At 37.7% G+C, this 17,722-nt stretch overlaps 1 protein-coding gene across 1 annotated transcript in view; it reads right to left on the bottom strand.

Moving 5' to 3' along the window:
* The window catches only part of TSPEAR (thrombospondin type laminin G domain and EAR repeats), a 136,653-nt gene that overhangs the window by 55,012 nt on the left and 63,919 nt on the right, over window positions 1–17,722 (bottom strand). The window contains exons 2-7 of the mRNA XM_018553900.1: window positions 15,778–15,995; window positions 13,919–14,157; window positions 7,922–8,012; window positions 6,469–6,631; window positions 5,867–5,998; window positions 2,425–2,657 (exon numbers count right to left, since the gene is read on the bottom strand). Coding sequence (XP_018409402.1) covers window positions 2,425–2,657; window positions 5,867–5,998; window positions 6,469–6,631; window positions 7,922–8,012; window positions 13,919–14,157; window positions 15,778–15,995 — 1,076 coding nt within the window. The remainder of the gene's footprint in view (window positions 1–2,424; window positions 2,658–5,866; window positions 5,999–6,468; window positions 6,632–7,921; window positions 8,013–13,918; window positions 14,158–15,777; window positions 15,996–17,722) is intronic.

The raw sequence follows: 17,722 nt of genomic DNA on the forward strand, positions 1-17,722 counted from the left end.
ATATATATATGTATATATATATATAGTGAATATATGTATTAATAGAACTAACAGTGGCGTAGTGGTTAGCGCTTCTGACCTGGTCAGGACACTATCTGCAAAGAAGTTTACATGCTCTCCCTGTGCTTGCGTGGGTTTACGCCAGGTACTCCGGGTTCCTACCACACTCCAAAGACATGCTGATAGGTAAATTGGCCCTGTATGTATGTATGTATGTGTGATAGGGACCTTAGATTGTAAGCTCCTGGAGGGCAGGGACTGATGTGAAAGCACTGCGTACATTGTTGCCATTATATAAATACCTGTAGTAAATAATTAGGGTTTAACTTCACAATTGTTGAGAAAAAAACAATCCCCTCTGAGTGTTCGATGTAGATTGGAAGGATTGTAACAATGTTGCATTTTCCTCCAATTTTCTGTTCTGAAGAAATTGCTGCTTCTTTCACCATGTCTTTTTGGACTAATTCCTGAATGAAAGGGTCTGCCTTTATTCTAACCACCTTGTGCACTCTCAGAGTTCTGATAGGAAAAGCTGTCTGCATGCCTTTAGTAGACTAGCATTAGGTAATGTCTCACCAAAAAGGAAATTCCTATTGCAGGCGATGCCTAAAATGTTTAGTTGTATCTTAGTGCCTTGAAATGTTTCCATTTTTAGAAAATTGCAGTGGCTGCAGATTGAAATGGAAAGGAATTTTAATTAAATTAAATTACAAAATGGCTTGTGTAGCAATTTTAAATGCTATATATTGTTTTAAACAAAAATGGAGTTTCCCTTTAAGGTTATAAAATCCTTTTTTTATTGGATGCGATTTTACTATATTTTGGTTTACATTCAGAAATAGGCCAAAGTGTCCATCAAAAGCGGAAGCGACCAAGGTGTGGACAAACTATAACACTGTCACGGGTATTTACAGTGGTCACCTTTTATTCACATGGTTTAGGAGGTTTTTTTTCTTGTTTTTTTTTTAAATGTAGCTGCAAGTAATTGAGCACACCTGGATTTTAGCTAGGTCTAAAGCTGGCCATACACCTTACAACCATCGCACGACTTTCGTGCAATGGTTGTAAGGTAACTAAAATCTCGTACGATCTGCCCATCTTGGACAGGCAGATCGTACTTGCGATCATCGCAAGCCCTCCCCACTGAGAGGAGGGCTTCCGATGATTGCAATGCTGAGCGGGCAGTGTGCGTTTTCGCACACCGGCCCGTTCGGCATTTGTCCTCCGAAGACAAAAGACGTGGGACTGTACAGTAGAAACGTTTGCACGCCTTCCATACACCTGCCGATTATCGTATGATAATCGGCAGGTTTATGGGCACCTTTACACAGTATCAACCTTCTGGTCCCTAGCTGCCTTGAAGAGTTCCTCCTGCCCTCCCGGGCTGGCAAGGGGATCTACAAAACACAACAAGGGATCAGGAGATTGGTACTCCAAAAAGTGTTTATTTCTTACAAAGAATTTAGTTGGCTAAATTACCAGGGCATTTGGCGGTATGAGCAGCAAGAGAGGTTAGTATTTACTTGTTTTTTTTACCGGGAGAGCTTTATTTCATTTATTTTAGTGACAGAGTCACTTTAAGGAATGATGGAGGGCATGTAGGAGCTCAGCCTTCATAATTTTCAGGAGACTCAGCAGTGCCTTCAGAATTTTACAGTTACACTGCTTCCAGGTAGTCGTTGCTTTACATAATTCCTTCTCAAAGGAAAACTAGAAGAATAACCCTAGGGTTATCCTATTGTTATAAGAGGTGTAGTAGTGATTGGACAGGGTATCTGTATTCTGAGCTGGCAGCTACTCGGCGCCAAAGTATTTCCATAGTATCCTTGGCTTGTAACTAAATGAAGATGAGATTGAAGTGCCAGTCCAACCCAGTATACATGTTTATCCATCCTCAAGCCCTAATGAAAGGGGCATCCTCTGATCCCCCAAGATAAAGATTACAACCTTTGAGGTGCTTTCAAGATTTATTTAGACATAATACTTCTCATTTAGAAAAAGAGATTGATGGTTGTAAGTCTGGGAGCTGCTTCAACCATCTGCAGCTTAGGAAGCTATGAGTCATCAGTAATGAGTGAATACTGTATGTCTGAAAACCAGTCCAACCAAGGAATTGCAGATTTTTTGATTCTCGTGAATATATACATGTACATTTGTTAAAAATGCAGAGAATAATGCAGTTCATGATTCCTTACCACCTAAATTGCAAAATGTCATGTTTTTCTGTAAACTGGAGAAACAATCAAAAAGTCCTTAATTCCACTGACTCATCCTTACCAATCATCCCTAGACTGAATGTTGCTACTCACACTTCAAACAACTATTTTATTTGTTTTCATTTTGTTTTGTAATCTTTGTCATATTTGATTTATAGTACACACAATTGTGACACATTCCAAAATGAGACTTGCATTCCATTCTCACCCTTTTTTCTATAGTGAAGTGCTTCCAGGCTTGTGCTTGATAGGTAAGGAAGTATTGATGAATAATAAATCTTCCATCACGCCACCTATAGAGAGCTGAGCCAGGCTGATTGTTCCTGTTGGCCATCACAGCAAAATACCCCACATCCTGGATATGGAAAATTTCCAGTCCCATGGTTTCTGAAGCAGTGGCCAGTTTCTGATACTCCTCTACATAATCCAACTTCTCTTTCCCTAGCCACAAAAGAAATGTTTATTATTGCAAGTACAAATACCTTTTTATGTCTTTCATATTGCAATAGCTCTAGAATGTCTTTTTACTGATCTTTATTTATATTTTACAAAATTGAAATTTTTTTATATCTAGCTGTACAATTGTTTTCTATGTGCCCTTTTCACACAACACATCACATGTGCGGAGAAAAAAAAACCCTGCAGCTCAACAGACATGGTGTCGACGAAGCCCTAAAAACTACCAATATTCAAATGTTATTTTTAGTTTGCTATTACGCTTTTAATGCTTACATAAATGCCATTTTATAGTATTTGGAATAATTGCTTTAAAGAAGAACTCTGCTGGAGAGGAGGAGAAGACAGGCTAAAGGCTCCGGTCAAGGACCTAGCCGGGATTGTGGTTTGGGTGAGTATATATCCTTTAGTTTAGCTCCCTAGACAAAACGAGCACTTAACCCTTGCAGTATGTGACATGCTGTGAAAAGAAATATACATGCATTTCTACACAATATAGAAAAAAGAGGCAGAATTTTGCAACACTGCATCTGTCATATGTTTTCATATTTTGCTATATGAGCTATATTGAGCAATTTATCTTTGACTTAAAGTAATTAGGAGTATAAATTAGCAAATATTCAATTTCTTTCTTTTTTTTCTGCAATGGACCAACATAAAGCAAGTATTTCCAAAAAAAAAGAGCATTGGAAAGTCATAATTTACATTAAAAGATACACATTTTGTCTGGATAAACAGACCTTTTATGTGCCTGATACCTTTAAAATTCCAGTAAGACTTGTCTGGGATTGACTTCAATCCCTCGAAGTTATCACTGTGCCAAAAAAGGACCATATGAATGCTGTACGAGGGTGCTCGTAAAAAGCCATAAAATCTTTTCTCAAGCTTTTTTTTAACTGTCAAAACATTGGAAGTGAAATTCATCTTTATAGTATACTATTGATGCCAATTAAAAGTTAGAAAAATCACTTGACTTTGGAATGGATGCCATCATCATAGAGATGTTATTCATTGTTAGTAAAGATAACAACCAACACACAAACACTAGTGGCATGCTAACAATTAAAAATAGCATAACGTCAGCAGACAGTAGATGGAGTTGACGAAATGTTGCACTTAACCTAGGGGACTAATTTTATCCGTACCATTTTTATAAGCATATTTTTTTAATGCATTAATTGAGATGAATTAATTGATACCAAACATTTACAAGGCATTGCCTAACACCTGAGTATAAATTGTAAAGTCTAAATTTAAAAGTGAAATTGGCCTGTAGGAGGTCCTTAGATGGTCATTCGTTACTAAAGGTGGTAACATCACAATTCTGTCTGTGTGATGATCGATTGGTTGGTTGCATGAAAAGATTACCCAAATACTGAGCTAGTAATTTCATATTTGCTTTATAACATTTGTTGTGGAAGCACTTTCTATCTCTAGCAGAGACAAGTCTAATTCCAAAAAGCTCCACTTCAATCCTTATAATACACACACACACAAAAAATTTAGATTTTTTTTCAGTTCCAGAATTATTATAGAAAATAACATCGTCCTATTCCCTGTTATGTTTATCTTAGCCAATGCTATTTTTCACAATTGGGTCTATCAGTGTTCATCTGCTTGAAGAACAAAATGTTTTTTCTCTAAAATTCAGATTTTTTCAGCCTTACTGGGAGTACTGCAAGCTCTTTAGACAAAAGCTCCAATCTCCATTTCTCCTGGCCCTTTTTACAAAAACATTAACCTCTAGATGTTCCATAGTATGATTACATTAAGCAGTTCTGTAAGTAATAAATACATCTTTTAATTCTTTTTTTTCTGCAATACCAAGTAAGCTTCTGAACATAATATGATTTTCATTAAAATTGATAGCAAGACATTGTATGCTTCTTAAACTGTACAGACACCTCTTAGAACTTTTTTTTTGCAGCTTACAAATAACTGTAATAGTATATTGAGTTTTTGAATTGAACATACCAAGGGTGTATGTTTTAGTGCTTTGGGGTTGTGTCATTTGTGGCATCAGTTTGAGAGGATTCTTGGATCATTCAGAATGTGAAACAGTAGCCTAAAGTATGCATTTCCATCCAAGACTAGGTTTAATGCTGAGCTTTATGGCCCTCCCTGCATACCATTTGTAAAATGTTTGCAGTTATTGCTATAGTGTTTAGCAAGTACAGGGTCACATAATGGGATAATGACAAAATCATTATAGATATTATCATTGCACTCTATGGGCTTGAGTAATGCAGACCTGGTGATTGCTTAATATGGTGCCAGTCTCACAGCTAAATAGTGCTTTGTAGTGTATGAAAAAAAAAGGTCTGAGGCAAAAGGTTGGCTATGTAATGCCTACTGTATGTGCTACAGTATATCATTCACAATTGATTTGTATGGCACTGTTTGAAAAATAAGGAATTATTATAATTATTATGCAATGCACGGTGACCTTACAGGGCTCAGCCTTTTTTGCTGTAGTAATAGAAGTTATGCATGTAAAGTAATCAAATTAATAAAAGTTGAAAAAAGTTCCAACTTTCTTTTTTGTGAATAGTTGATGAATGGGGACTTAGCAAGGCCTCATTCTACAAGATAATGTACACACTTCCATACAGTCATTTAACACTAACAACTGTGTCTTGGCAAGAAAGATCAGATTTCAACCTTGAAAAGGCATAACATTATCTGTGAATTTGTTGTCAATTTCAGTTTGTTATCCCTGTTCTTATAGAATATAATATGGAAAAAGGATATGCATTAATTCAATGTGTTAAATACAACCCAGCATTTTAAGACCAATAGTCCAACTAAAAGCCCATAGAGGCCACTGAGGTTTTCTTATTGAAAAACGGGGCTGCATTTGGGCAAGCCTTAGCTCTGGGAGTTAGGCTAAGCACTCTAGTTGGAGAAGCCAGGTTCTGGATTATAGAGGGCATATGGGACCAGAAGAACAGGCAGAAGAGAGGTTTCCACAAGTATAAAGTAACAGGTTTGAGTTCAAATAAATTTCTTTGTGACTGAAAAGGACCCTGGCAAGGGTAGAGGCTTATCGATGGGAACACCATGACAAGCTGACTGGTCACAGAGTCAAGACTTAAATGCAACCTGGACTTAGGATCAAGGGTTTTTCAAAGGAACAAAGAAAATGATTTTAAGCAACACAGGAAGCAGATACATTTATCGCTCAGCAGTCTTACTTTCAAGCACTGGGATCCACTTGATACCATTACATAGGAAGAGACCTTTCAGTGATGTATCCATCCAGAATTGGGATATTTCATTGCTAGAACATGGAGGTTGGGGACCTAATGTTACTTTCATGTCAGCTTCTGGAAGAAATAAAAAGGAAAGGCGCAAATTTTGAAGCTACAGATGATATTACAACTGTGCGTGTAAACATGTTAGCTTTAATGAAGAGTTTGAATTTTAAAATGTGGAGCAAAACCAAGCTGCTGCTTGTTGTAACCAGTCCTTATCTCTTTTTAAATATAACTGGTTGATACTTGCAATAGGTACACATTTGCTTCAATATTCATAAATCATGCCTTTAGTTTTAATCTGTCACCCAGTTTCATATTAAAATCATGCATTTATCTCTATTTATCCTTTAAATTTATGTTACTTTCTTCCCTTAATAATGCCATCACCAGAGGTTATTTTAATTAATGTAGTTGTGTAAATATTAGGAGACATAATGAAAACATGGGATTGCTGCCAATGTACTTCTTACTGTTCCTTTGTATTTTACCTAAACAACCTAATTCCTGCATACATTATGCTAGTGATGAAGTCCACTAACCATAAGGGTACATCAGCTGAAGTCCGTTGTCATCATCGGTCTTAAGTGGCAGCTCTTTCAGCACTCCAGGGATGGACAGCTCTGCGAGCCTTGGTTTGGCATTAGGGCATATTGTAGATGTTGCATCAGATCCTGGCAGAAGGACAAGCTGTCTTAACAAGCCCTGGAAATAAAAATACAGTCCTTTAGCATCATGTTCTTTAAAAGTGCAGTTATACTCACCAGCTGGAAATACATTCCAACTTTGCAAAGAGCCTGTTGGAAATAAGTTTAAAAATAGGCATATAATGCTTTAGAACTGTTAAAACCTTCCTGGCTTGCCACCTAATTTGAATCTTAAACTATAGATCTGATTCAATCTTTGACCCTGTTTTATGTTTGCTGAACCTTTGTAGAAATCTGAAGGTATTTTAAAATGACATGTTCACAGAGCTTAAAAGCTGAGTCTGCAGGTAGCGTTTAACTAGATTAGGTAAAACTATAAAAATTCCTTCAATTAGGTATCTGTAAAACAGAAGAAAGTAACATTGAGATATGAGCATTGTTTGTATTTCTGAACTACCTAAATGAGTGTAACAGCTTAAACACTTTTATGAAATCTCAACAAGGCAGGAAGCAAGGAGAATGTCTCTAAATGGGGACACAGACATCAATGAATTGAAAACGTATTTTTAGATTGCCATTAAACCTAGAAAATGGTTCTAACCCCACCCCACTCAATCAAATAGTTGAAAAAATATTTTGCTGCAGTATGGCTTATGTTACATACTATGTCCCCTTTCATAACAGTTACCTAGATAAGAAAACATAAAGGGCTAGGTGCCTTCATGTGCCTTCTAGTATGGCAAGTTACTTAGATGATGACAATTGAACATGTAACAGCTTGATCATGGGTACTATCACATCAGCAAGCCCAAATATGCTCATGTCATCGTCTGGGAAGGGTAGCAATGATATATAATATATTGCTGAAGGTTTGTGGAGACCTGACCTGATGATGAGCTGTTGAACATTCCATTTCAAAGCCATGGAATTTAATATAGAGTTGCCCCTTTAATCTAAAACAGTGTCCACTCCTTTGGGAAGGCTCATCACAGTATTTAAAAAAATGTCTGAGGGAATATATGCCCATTCTGCTAAAAGAGGTTTTGTGAGGTCGGGTACTGCTGGGACAGAAAAGGTCCCAGCAGTACCTGAGGTTGCCATGAGGTTGAAAGTACACTTTGGTCTAAATGTGTGCTATAGCATTATTATCACCATTCACTAGAAAATCTTGAACTTAATAATTGGAGGGGTGCCATCTAAAATGTCCTTAGCTGTTGCAGTTCTCTGATCATTTGCTGATGAGTTTAGTGGGTATTATAAAACAGAATCTTTTTAACTTTGGGAACCTCAGTTCTACCAATGACTTTAGTTAAATAATCTAACATGCCAAACTTAGATCAATACCTACAGAGAAAAATCCTTTTCGTCGCCTTCTGTTTCCAACATAGATCCATGATTTGGTGGTGCTTAATGATGCTGGAAATGGTTTGCCAAGAACACTGAACAGAAGCAAAAATACTTGACTTTAATGTTATAATTTTAGTCATTACATTTATATTTATTATGAAGGTTTTGTGATTAGGCTACACCCTAGTGTACACATTACTGATAGTATAAATATATATCTAATATATAGAACAATATATTGCTTGTTGAAAAGAGACATGTTGCCATTTAAGAAAAACAAATAACCCATATTAAAACAAAAGTTGCCTATGAACAGCATACTGTGTATCTTATGCTCAACAATCTTCCTGAGATAGCGTGAATCCCAATTGGGACACCCACCGACAAGTTTCAGAACTCATTAAAAAAGGGGGACTTAACAGATTTATTTCAGGATACTTATCATTGTATTAAAATATTTGTGCAAAAAAGTTGGACTTTTGAGATACGTATAAGGAGACAATCATCTTAAAAAAACTATTGGGAAACAAGTACATACATTTCCCTCTTGTCAAAACCTTCATAAATATAATCTCATACAGCACCCACTAGCCATACAGTACATATTTACTTATAAATCGTTCATTTCTGTACAGTTACAGATGTGGTACACTTCATTTATTACCTAATTCTATATGACATGTATAAAAAAACAGCCATTCTTCCAATCTACATAATTATTTTCACAGCAACTATAATATGCATAGATTCTTAAGATAAACCTTTTTACAAACACATGGAAAATTCAAGGAACACAACAGAAAAAAATAACTTAAGGAGAAGTTACCCTCAGTATATACAGTATGTCAAATTAACAGTCATTTCCAGAGATATTGCCAGTTAAAGTTATACACACAAAGTATATAGTCATCCCTGTGCCTGCCTCTCCTGTCTTTCTATTGGACAATGAGGGCAATCACATTAAAGGACAAAAAGGAAGCCTTGAAAATTGCTAGGGGGTAGGGTCAAGCACAGCTTTTACAGGAAAGTTGGGATTTGCACACTTCAGCTGCCTAATTTTTTTCACTGCATGTAAAAGTAACCTTTTCACAAAAGAAGGCATTTGTAAATGTTTTATGTGAACATATCACTGTTGCTATTGCCACCCTCAATCATGTTTGAAATTCATGTTAAATTTCCAGGGCCAGTCAGATTTATGGAGGGAGGAAGCTTCTATGAGAGAAGCAAGTACAATAGCAAACTAAAAATGTGGTTGGGATGTAAAAAAAATGTTACTTGAGGAATCTGATCAAGAGATGTAAGTAGAGCCGTAGGTCAGATCAGGCTAGGAAGGTTAGTCATAGAAAAGTCAGGGCAAAACAACAAACAACAAATTCAGAAATGTTATGAATGGTATGTTGTCATCATGTCTGAAAAGGTGTGCTGTTAAGAACAGAACCTAGGAGAGCCTGATCTTCAGGGGTCCCACTAATGGCAATGATGGTATTAAACCACCAAGAATCTCCAGACTGTGGCCTTTAGGTTAGTATAGCTTATGACAGAGAAAGTTGAAGCCATAACTACAGTCAATGGAATACTAATAGTGATTGAAGTACAAAGGCAGGGGACTGCCGAGGCAGACAGCACCCTGGGTGAGGGTAGCAAAGCAAAAGGACATAACAGGATGAAAAGCATTACAAAGCTCCATTAAAGCAAGAGTGTGAGGTACAAAGTGCAAGGTTCAATGTAACAAGAGAATAGATGGACTGGCACGGTAAGATGACAATACATGGAGAAAAAGCACTTTGTCTGACAATGGTCTAGAGCCAGGCTAATAGGAAGACACTCTTAAATACCCATCAGTAAAGTACAAACACATAGGTAAGAGTGGGTGGAGTAGGTAAGAGACAAAGGGAAAGATAGGGTGGAGATACAAATCAGAGCAGGATTAAAACAAAGCCAGAGAGATACACTACTAATGAAGGGAGATGGAAGAAGGAGTGTGTAGCAAGGACAGCACAACACATGAAGACAAACTGAAAGCTAGGTAGATGTAGGCTAAGAACCTGATACATTGTAAATACATAGGCATGAATAACAATTTGAGGAGTAAGTTTTTGGCTGGTGATCTACCCCTGGAAACTTTAAATATTTCATCAGACCAGAACAGTGCATGGAAATCTCAACTGACAACATCTGGTCATTCACTGACACATGAGCAGGCAACAGATCATAAGAAAAGGACTGTGAACCTTACTGAAAATGCATGCAACTAATAATTACTTTATTTTTTACTTTACTTGTGTTTTGATAAACAAAGAAAAATACACTCCCAATTGGCATTTAGCAAATGATCACCCCCACCTCCACGTCACATATGAGATAATCTCTGATCAATTATAAGAGGACATAAATTCACCAGTTCTTATGAAGCTCGTCATCTCAAACCCCTTATAACTTTTTTTTCTAATTTTATTTTCAGTGAATGAGCAATGAAAGTCAATTCCTCTTCCATAGAAACAAAAGGGGGATTCTAAATTGCCTGACAAGCATTTCCAGCTAAAAGATCTCTACTACATAACAGGCACTTTCATTGTAGAAGTGCACTTGCGTTGTCGCTTGATCATTAATTCCTGCACTGTCCAACTATCATTAACATTACTGAAACTAGTTGTGAGTGAAAACCAGGTTGACTAATTGCAAACTGACAGTCATTTTCATAACAGTGCCACAAATAGATTATAAGCAGCACAAACAGGAACCTGCATGCACACCACTCACCGCCAAATGCAATTTCAAAGAAACAAAAGTTAAACATTTTTGTCCCCAAAGTCCCTTCTTAACTCTGTGGATGCTTTGCTTCTGCTAGGATACTGGCTGGATTTGTTTGATAATTTAGTGATCAACACCGTCTATCCTCAATGTATTCTACATGCATTACAATTCTTTTATGGGGGTAACATGCTGTTAGGTATAAAGTGCCTGTATATAACTGCAACAGCACCCAAGTCCCTGCTGTTGCACTGCATTGCTGGACCCCTCTGGAGGTCAAAGCTCTGACACTTCCTGGAAGTGACATATCTAACAAGCCTTCCTCCCTCCTGCACATTGCTATTGGCCCGTGAGGCAGAACATCATAGTGATGGGCAGATATGAATGTATAGGAGAAGCCGGTGGGAGCAAAGGATTAGAGTAAAAGTCCCTTTTACTTTTTACTGATACCCATAAATGAGAATGTAACCCTTGCAGTGTGGTGAAAGCTCCACTGCAAGAGTATGTTTTTCTTTTCCCTGAAATTCAGTTTTAACAATTTGTTAGACCCTCCATTACTTTTTAAAAACAGATTTCCCCCTAAATCAGCAATGTAACTGAATATCATAAAACTTTGAATTAGATTATGTGCAGTAGTTGTTTGCAATCTTTACATGTAGTGCAAATATAAAATCTTATCATAAAACCAGGAAAGGATCTCTTATACAACAACAATACCAGGCCACATTTAACTTCACAGCATCCCAATTCTATGTATTCTCTTGAAGGTAATGTATATTTATATTTGTTATGTCAGAATAAAAAAAAAGTTAAAAAATATTTTGAAGTCAGGCATGAAATAAAATATTATTTATAGTATTAATATTAACATTTTGCATTTTGTTATTAAACTAGGCATAAGAGCTTTAGGCTCCTTTTTAAATTTTTAAGGCTCTACATTTGCTATCTAAAGAAAGAAGTCCATTGTTTCTTAGAAGTCAACACCCTAAAAGGAGAACTATGGGGTAAGTGTTTTTCCCCATAGTTCTCCTAAGGGACGAGCAGGGAGGGGGGGGAATTCCTGCAGGGAGCCGTGAGTGACAGTCACGGCTCTCTGCAGTGACATGATCGAGAAGTGAGCGAGCGACAGTATGTGTTCACTCACTTCCCGATCTATTGAGCCAACGTGTGGCAGCTTCTTTGTCACAGGTCGGCTCGAGCTATGAGGTTGAGTGAAAATCACTCACCTCATAGTTCTCCTTTAAGCTAAAATTTATAAATGCAAGTGGATAACTCATCCACGGTAACACATCCTATATTAGACAGCTCATTGAAGATTAGATCAGAAAACCAGCGCTTGAAAGCAAGCAGTGTCTGCTGTGCTGTCTCTTTGGCTAATCCATAGTGCTCTAGCAATTTTATTTTTAATGTATTAAAGCAAACCTGTACTTTGTCCATGCGTCCTGGGCTCTGCTGCCCTTGGCTGAGAAAAGGGAGGGAGATCAGCAAACATTAGTTCACCAATCTCCTCCCGGCTGAATGAACCCCCCGAAGTGATGATGATTTACGGCCTGTTCACACATACTGCAGTTACCTGCATTGTACCACACTGGATGAACACAGGTCACAACAAGGACATAGAAAACAATGGTTTTATTGTGTCCCATTCACACCACAATGCAGGTGTGATGGCCTGAGCGCTGCAAACATGCTGTATTTTATCGCAGAGCACTGCATGCCATCACAGATTGTCACACAGCAGTTCAGTGCACCGCACTGCCATGCAGGGACCTGAATGGAGTGTCCGATACAACACACACAGCCAGAGCTGCCACAAGGCACTAGCCCTAGAATGGGATAGTGTGAATAATAATCAGTTCAGTGAACTTAATCAGTTCAGGTTTCTGAGCTGTCATTTCCTGGTCACAGATGCCGGTCAAGAACCTGATCAAGCAAGATCTCTGCACAGATATTATCATCAACTTTATTACTTCTTTATAACCATCACATTTCTGATAACCCCCTTCTATGTACCTTTTAATTAAAACTTCACATTTGATCCAAATAATCACTTGAACAGTTGATGTTTCTCCCAAGAAATTGTCCTGTATGCAATTGTCCTGTGCTGAGAGGTTACGTACTGTTTCTGAGTGTAAAGAATGGCACTGCTTTCCCCTGTGCCTAAGTCTATTTTGTTTGCTTGTTTAGTACTGGCCACCTTGATGAGTTGTGGCTCAGATATTTCTATTCCCCAGCAAAAGCATAACGTTTAAAAAAGATGCAATTTGTAAAACAATTTGTAAAACCAAAACTAATAATAAATTCAAACTATATTGTAATAATAGTTCCTTCTCCAGTTTTATGATGGGATAAAATGTATACTGAACATGTAAAGCATGCAGAATTACTAAATATGCAAGAAGTGTGGAAAAGAGTTTACTTCAAAAAAGAGAAATGCTTTCTAATTAATGACAATGTTTCCTGTGATGGTAGATATGCTATTTATGGCATTGATTGTTTTTGTGTATTGAGAAACATTGGGAGGTTTTGCTGAATGTTAATGACGAGGTTTCTTTCTCAAAGCAAACCAGTATTTTACCCATTTGGGACAAAGTCACAGTTCTCTGGATAGTAGTCTATCCAGAGTGGTCAAACATTCAGGCAAATCTGATCTCTGTCAGGGTAGCAACTCTTCTATGTAAATGGAAAGGGAAATGGTCACTGAGTACATCCGAAAGGACTCATGGACAGAAGATTCTCACCTGTTGGGGAATGGTTCTCTCATGTCTAGGGACAGCTTTAAGCACTTCAAGTGCTTTGAGGGTTTATTGCATTGCCCAATCAAACAGCTATTTCAGCCTGGAAACCAGCAGACAGCATTTGAGCTGACACTAATTTGTTATCATGCTGTAACAACTACATCACTTTGCTACGAGTTTTGGGACACAAGTTTTTACTATTTCTCCCTCCTATGAGCTTAGATTTTTGTGGTAAGTGCTGTACATAGGATGGATCCCTGCTTATGCTGATTTTCAGTTGCTTGTTATGCCAAGAGACAGTTATTATAAATGTAATTTTCCACAATTTGTTTTTGCTCTCAGCAGTCCGTTATTTGGTGTCTATAGGCTTGGGATGATCATTATTTTTATTTTATTGCTTACAGAATGAAAGATTATCAGTGCATTTAAACACAATATACCGTATCGCATAATTTGATGCCATTCAAAAATCTTTTAGAGCAAACAAGATAAAATCACACTTAACTTACATTTCTGTTGGTATATTGCAGTCTACAGTAAGGGTGATAGAAGTTCCAGACACAGCTAAAACCAATGTGTGCCATCGATCATCAGACAATGAGATGCTTCGAAAAGTAACTTTGGTCTGCCATTTATCAGGATGTTCTGTATTCCAGAACAGGAAATGTAGCTTACTTTCAGAGTACCTCAATCCAAGAAGAACACGTCTGCTTTCTTCAGTGATCATAGTGAACAAGTATTCATTTTTCTGTTACAAAATACAACCTGCATTTAGTACCTTGTAAATATACATAGTCTTCTTAGCAAACGCCTCTGGTTCTATTTCTGAATGTTTACTGTACATATTCATATATTAAGCATCAAAATTTTCAGCATGTTATTGGTAGTGACCTAACAGTAAGCAGTGCAACCAAAGAAAAACCTTTACCTTCACCATACAATATAAAGTGGCCGCCAATGAGGAAACAGTTCACCTTTACAGACAGGTGTTTTTGATTTTTAACTTTAAAATTCTTTTTTAACTTATGTATAAATAACTTAACATATAAAACTATATAAAATATTCCACAAAAGATGAAATTTCCTACAAGAGGAAATCTTTACTCTGACAGCTGTCTGTAAACTACTGATCAATTAATTTTAGCAAAATTCCTTAGTGTGACTTAGCCAAAAATGCTATTTCCAGAACTTCTGCTTCTAAAAAAGTATTCTAGCTTTGTATGTTACTGTTACACATATTCTGGTAAGCTACCTTAGCAGGAATAAGATTTAGAAGGCTTTCGGGTTAGCCTTAAGGTGGCCATACACTGTACAACCATCGCAAGACCTTAGTCTTGCGATGGTTGTAAAGTGATTAAAAAAACGTACGATCTGCCCATCTTGGACAGGCAGATCGCACTCTCGATCATCGCAAGCCCGCCGCCATGAGGGGCGGGCTTCCGATGACCGCAATGCTGAATGGGCAGTGTGCGCGTGTGCACACTGGCCCGTTCGGCATTTGTCTCCCGAGCACCGTTCAAACCAGCTGAAAATCGTACGATTGTTGGCTGGTTTTCTAACATGCTCCTTAGACAAAAGACGTGTGACCGTACAGTAGAAACGGTCGCACGTCTTCGCTCACACTGTTCGATTCTCGTACGGGCACCTTTAGAATGTTCAAGCTGCCAGTTGGTTTGATCTTTAGATTAGTGTGCCAGTTAAAGCAGAATGCCAGCCAAACAACTAACTGTGGAAACACATAAATGCAGGTTTACCTTCCAAACCATTTGTAATTAACCCTTGCCACGCTGAAAAACCAAAAATATGACCTCACAATTTATTTCTGTAACTTTGCATCTCCCTCTAAGTGAAGTCCATCTGGTACTCTAGTCTTTCCGTAAGCTGCCTAATAAGCTGTCCTTAAAGGAATGATTTTAACTCAGCCTCATAATCTGAGCCGTCCTGTGACAATGAAACTGTCACAGGTCGGCTCAGTAGATCGGGAAGTGAGCGAACACATACCGTCGCTCGCTCATTTCTCGATCTATCCCTGCAGAAAGCTGTGACTGTCACTCACGACTCCCTGCAGGGATTCCCCCCCTCCCCGTCCGATCCTCCAGCGCTTCCCCAAAATGAATGATATGCCCTTCTTTTATTGTAAGGAAGCCCACAGTTACAGCTCTGCGCAGTGTATTGAGTACACTAGCTAAGCTGGTCATTACACAACTCCCCCTCCCAGGTCAGCAAAAATTAATAGTAGTGAGTGAAGGTGTATTATACTAGGCAGGTTTTGTACATCAATAGTAGCAGACTTGGGGAGATAGATAGGCTTAGGCCACTCTTCAGCCCAGCTCTGGCAGCAGGAATTGGTATAAAATAAGAGGGTCACCTTGGGTGGAAGACTGGGGATCTTCACTGTAATAACTATAGAAAACTCCTCTGGAAAGAGATTACAGTTGTGGAATAGACGGGATGATGGAAAACTCAATACATGGCGTGATCCTGAAAGATGAAACCCACGGACTCCTTGAGATTGAACCATCTTCAACCCAGTCAAGGATTTGTTTGGAGAAATCATTTCTGACAGCATGTCTAGTGGTTGGAGGTCTATAAAGAGACAGTAACACACGATCATTAAATAAGACAATTCTGATGCAATGGGGTTGATTTACTAAAGGCAAATAAGCTTTTCACTTTGCAATTAAAGTTTTCCTAAGCATGGTGAATGTAGTGAAATTTAACTGTGCAAAGAATACTTAATCAAGTGCAAGGAAAATTTTAATTGTTTTTATTTTTGCTTGCACAATATTGGGTGATGCAAGTCAGCAGAGCTTCACCTCGTTCACAAAGCTAAGGAGAAACTTCTCCTGTAAAGTACAAATTCCCTTGCAAAGCAAGCAGTCTATTTGCCTTTAGTAAATCAACCCCATAATCTCTTATACAATAAAGACAACAAAATAAACATTAGCATTTATAACTATCATTAAATTAATATTGCTAACGTGATAGCATTCATAAAGCATGTTTTCAGTGACTCTTTATCATATAAAAATATATAATTTCTACATAAAAACAGAAATGCTAAAACATAAATACATGTGTTGCAAAAACACAAATTTGAAAGATAATATATGTTCATTAGCTGTATAATATGAAATGTCCAAATCTCTGGCCTATGTAATTTACTTCAAAGCATCAAAGTCCTGAGCTCAAGCCAACACTTGTTTTATTGCATTAATTATATCTATAGGTTTGTGGTCCCAGATTTTTCTGTCATGTTCAGTTTTGAAGTTTCTGTTTACCATTGGTACTTTCATACGATCCACTGCATGGCTGAGTTCTTAGACGTTGTCTCTCTGCTATAGCACAGTGACTTTCACTGAATGTTTTCCAGAAATATTCACTGTAGTTGGAAACTCTTGTCATTTTTCTATTTTTTTTTTCTACATAGCTGTAGAATTACCTTTTCAGCATGGTCTGCTAGTTCGGTTAACAAAAACATGAATGAATTCAGCACACAATTACTGGTCCTTTTGTGTTTTATAAGAAGTTGTTTATATTTCGTTTTGTGTCATTGCATCCTGATAAAGCAGTCTCAGTGCTCTAAATGCAACCTCAATGCTCTAGAAGTCTGTGTGATAACTTTTTGTGGTTTAATTAAAATATATCAACTTGACAGTGCATTTGCTTTTTAGCCTATGTATTTGTTTCTGGCTAACATAATGCAATACTCTTTTGGCTCCTTAATATGAAATTAAATACAATATAAGAAAAATGGTCAACATTGCACTTACATACAGTATTATAATAACTATATTATACGGACACATGTCTGTTTACATCTGGTTTCCTATAAACCAACATGGGGTCCAGTCATTTCAGTTTTTTCCTCCATCGCAAGATGGAGAAAAAAATTGGACAGACACGGATGTCACAGCTTTGACATCCAATCCTTACTGCTCCGATCAGGAGGGGATTCGTGCACAGATCCCCTCCTGATCAGTCCATGAGAAAGGGGCCTTACATGCAACATGCTCACAGTCCACAGCCCCCCCCCCCATTATCGCCCCCCTTCAATGGGGAATTACAGGGTTTTTCTCCACACAGCATCTTGTCTATATTTGAATTTAGCACAGCTGTGCATGCCTCTGTCTGCCGCGTCATTCATTCAGGATCTGTGAATGAAAATAATAGTGGTCCCATTGTAGATATCAATAGACTATAAGTGTGGAGATGTCACCACATTTGTAGTCCATTGATAACTTCCTCATTTTAGGAAAAGATAGAATTCGCCTTTAAAGCTCCTCTCAGGGCATTAAACCCCTCCACAGTGT

This window comes from Nanorana parkeri, unplaced genomic scaffold, assembly GCF_000935625.1.
Source record: "Nanorana parkeri isolate BGI_ZX_2015 unplaced genomic scaffold, ASM93562v1 scaffold134, whole genome shotgun sequence".
NCBI lineage: Eukaryota > Metazoa > Chordata > Amphibia > Anura > Dicroglossidae > Nanorana > Nanorana parkeri.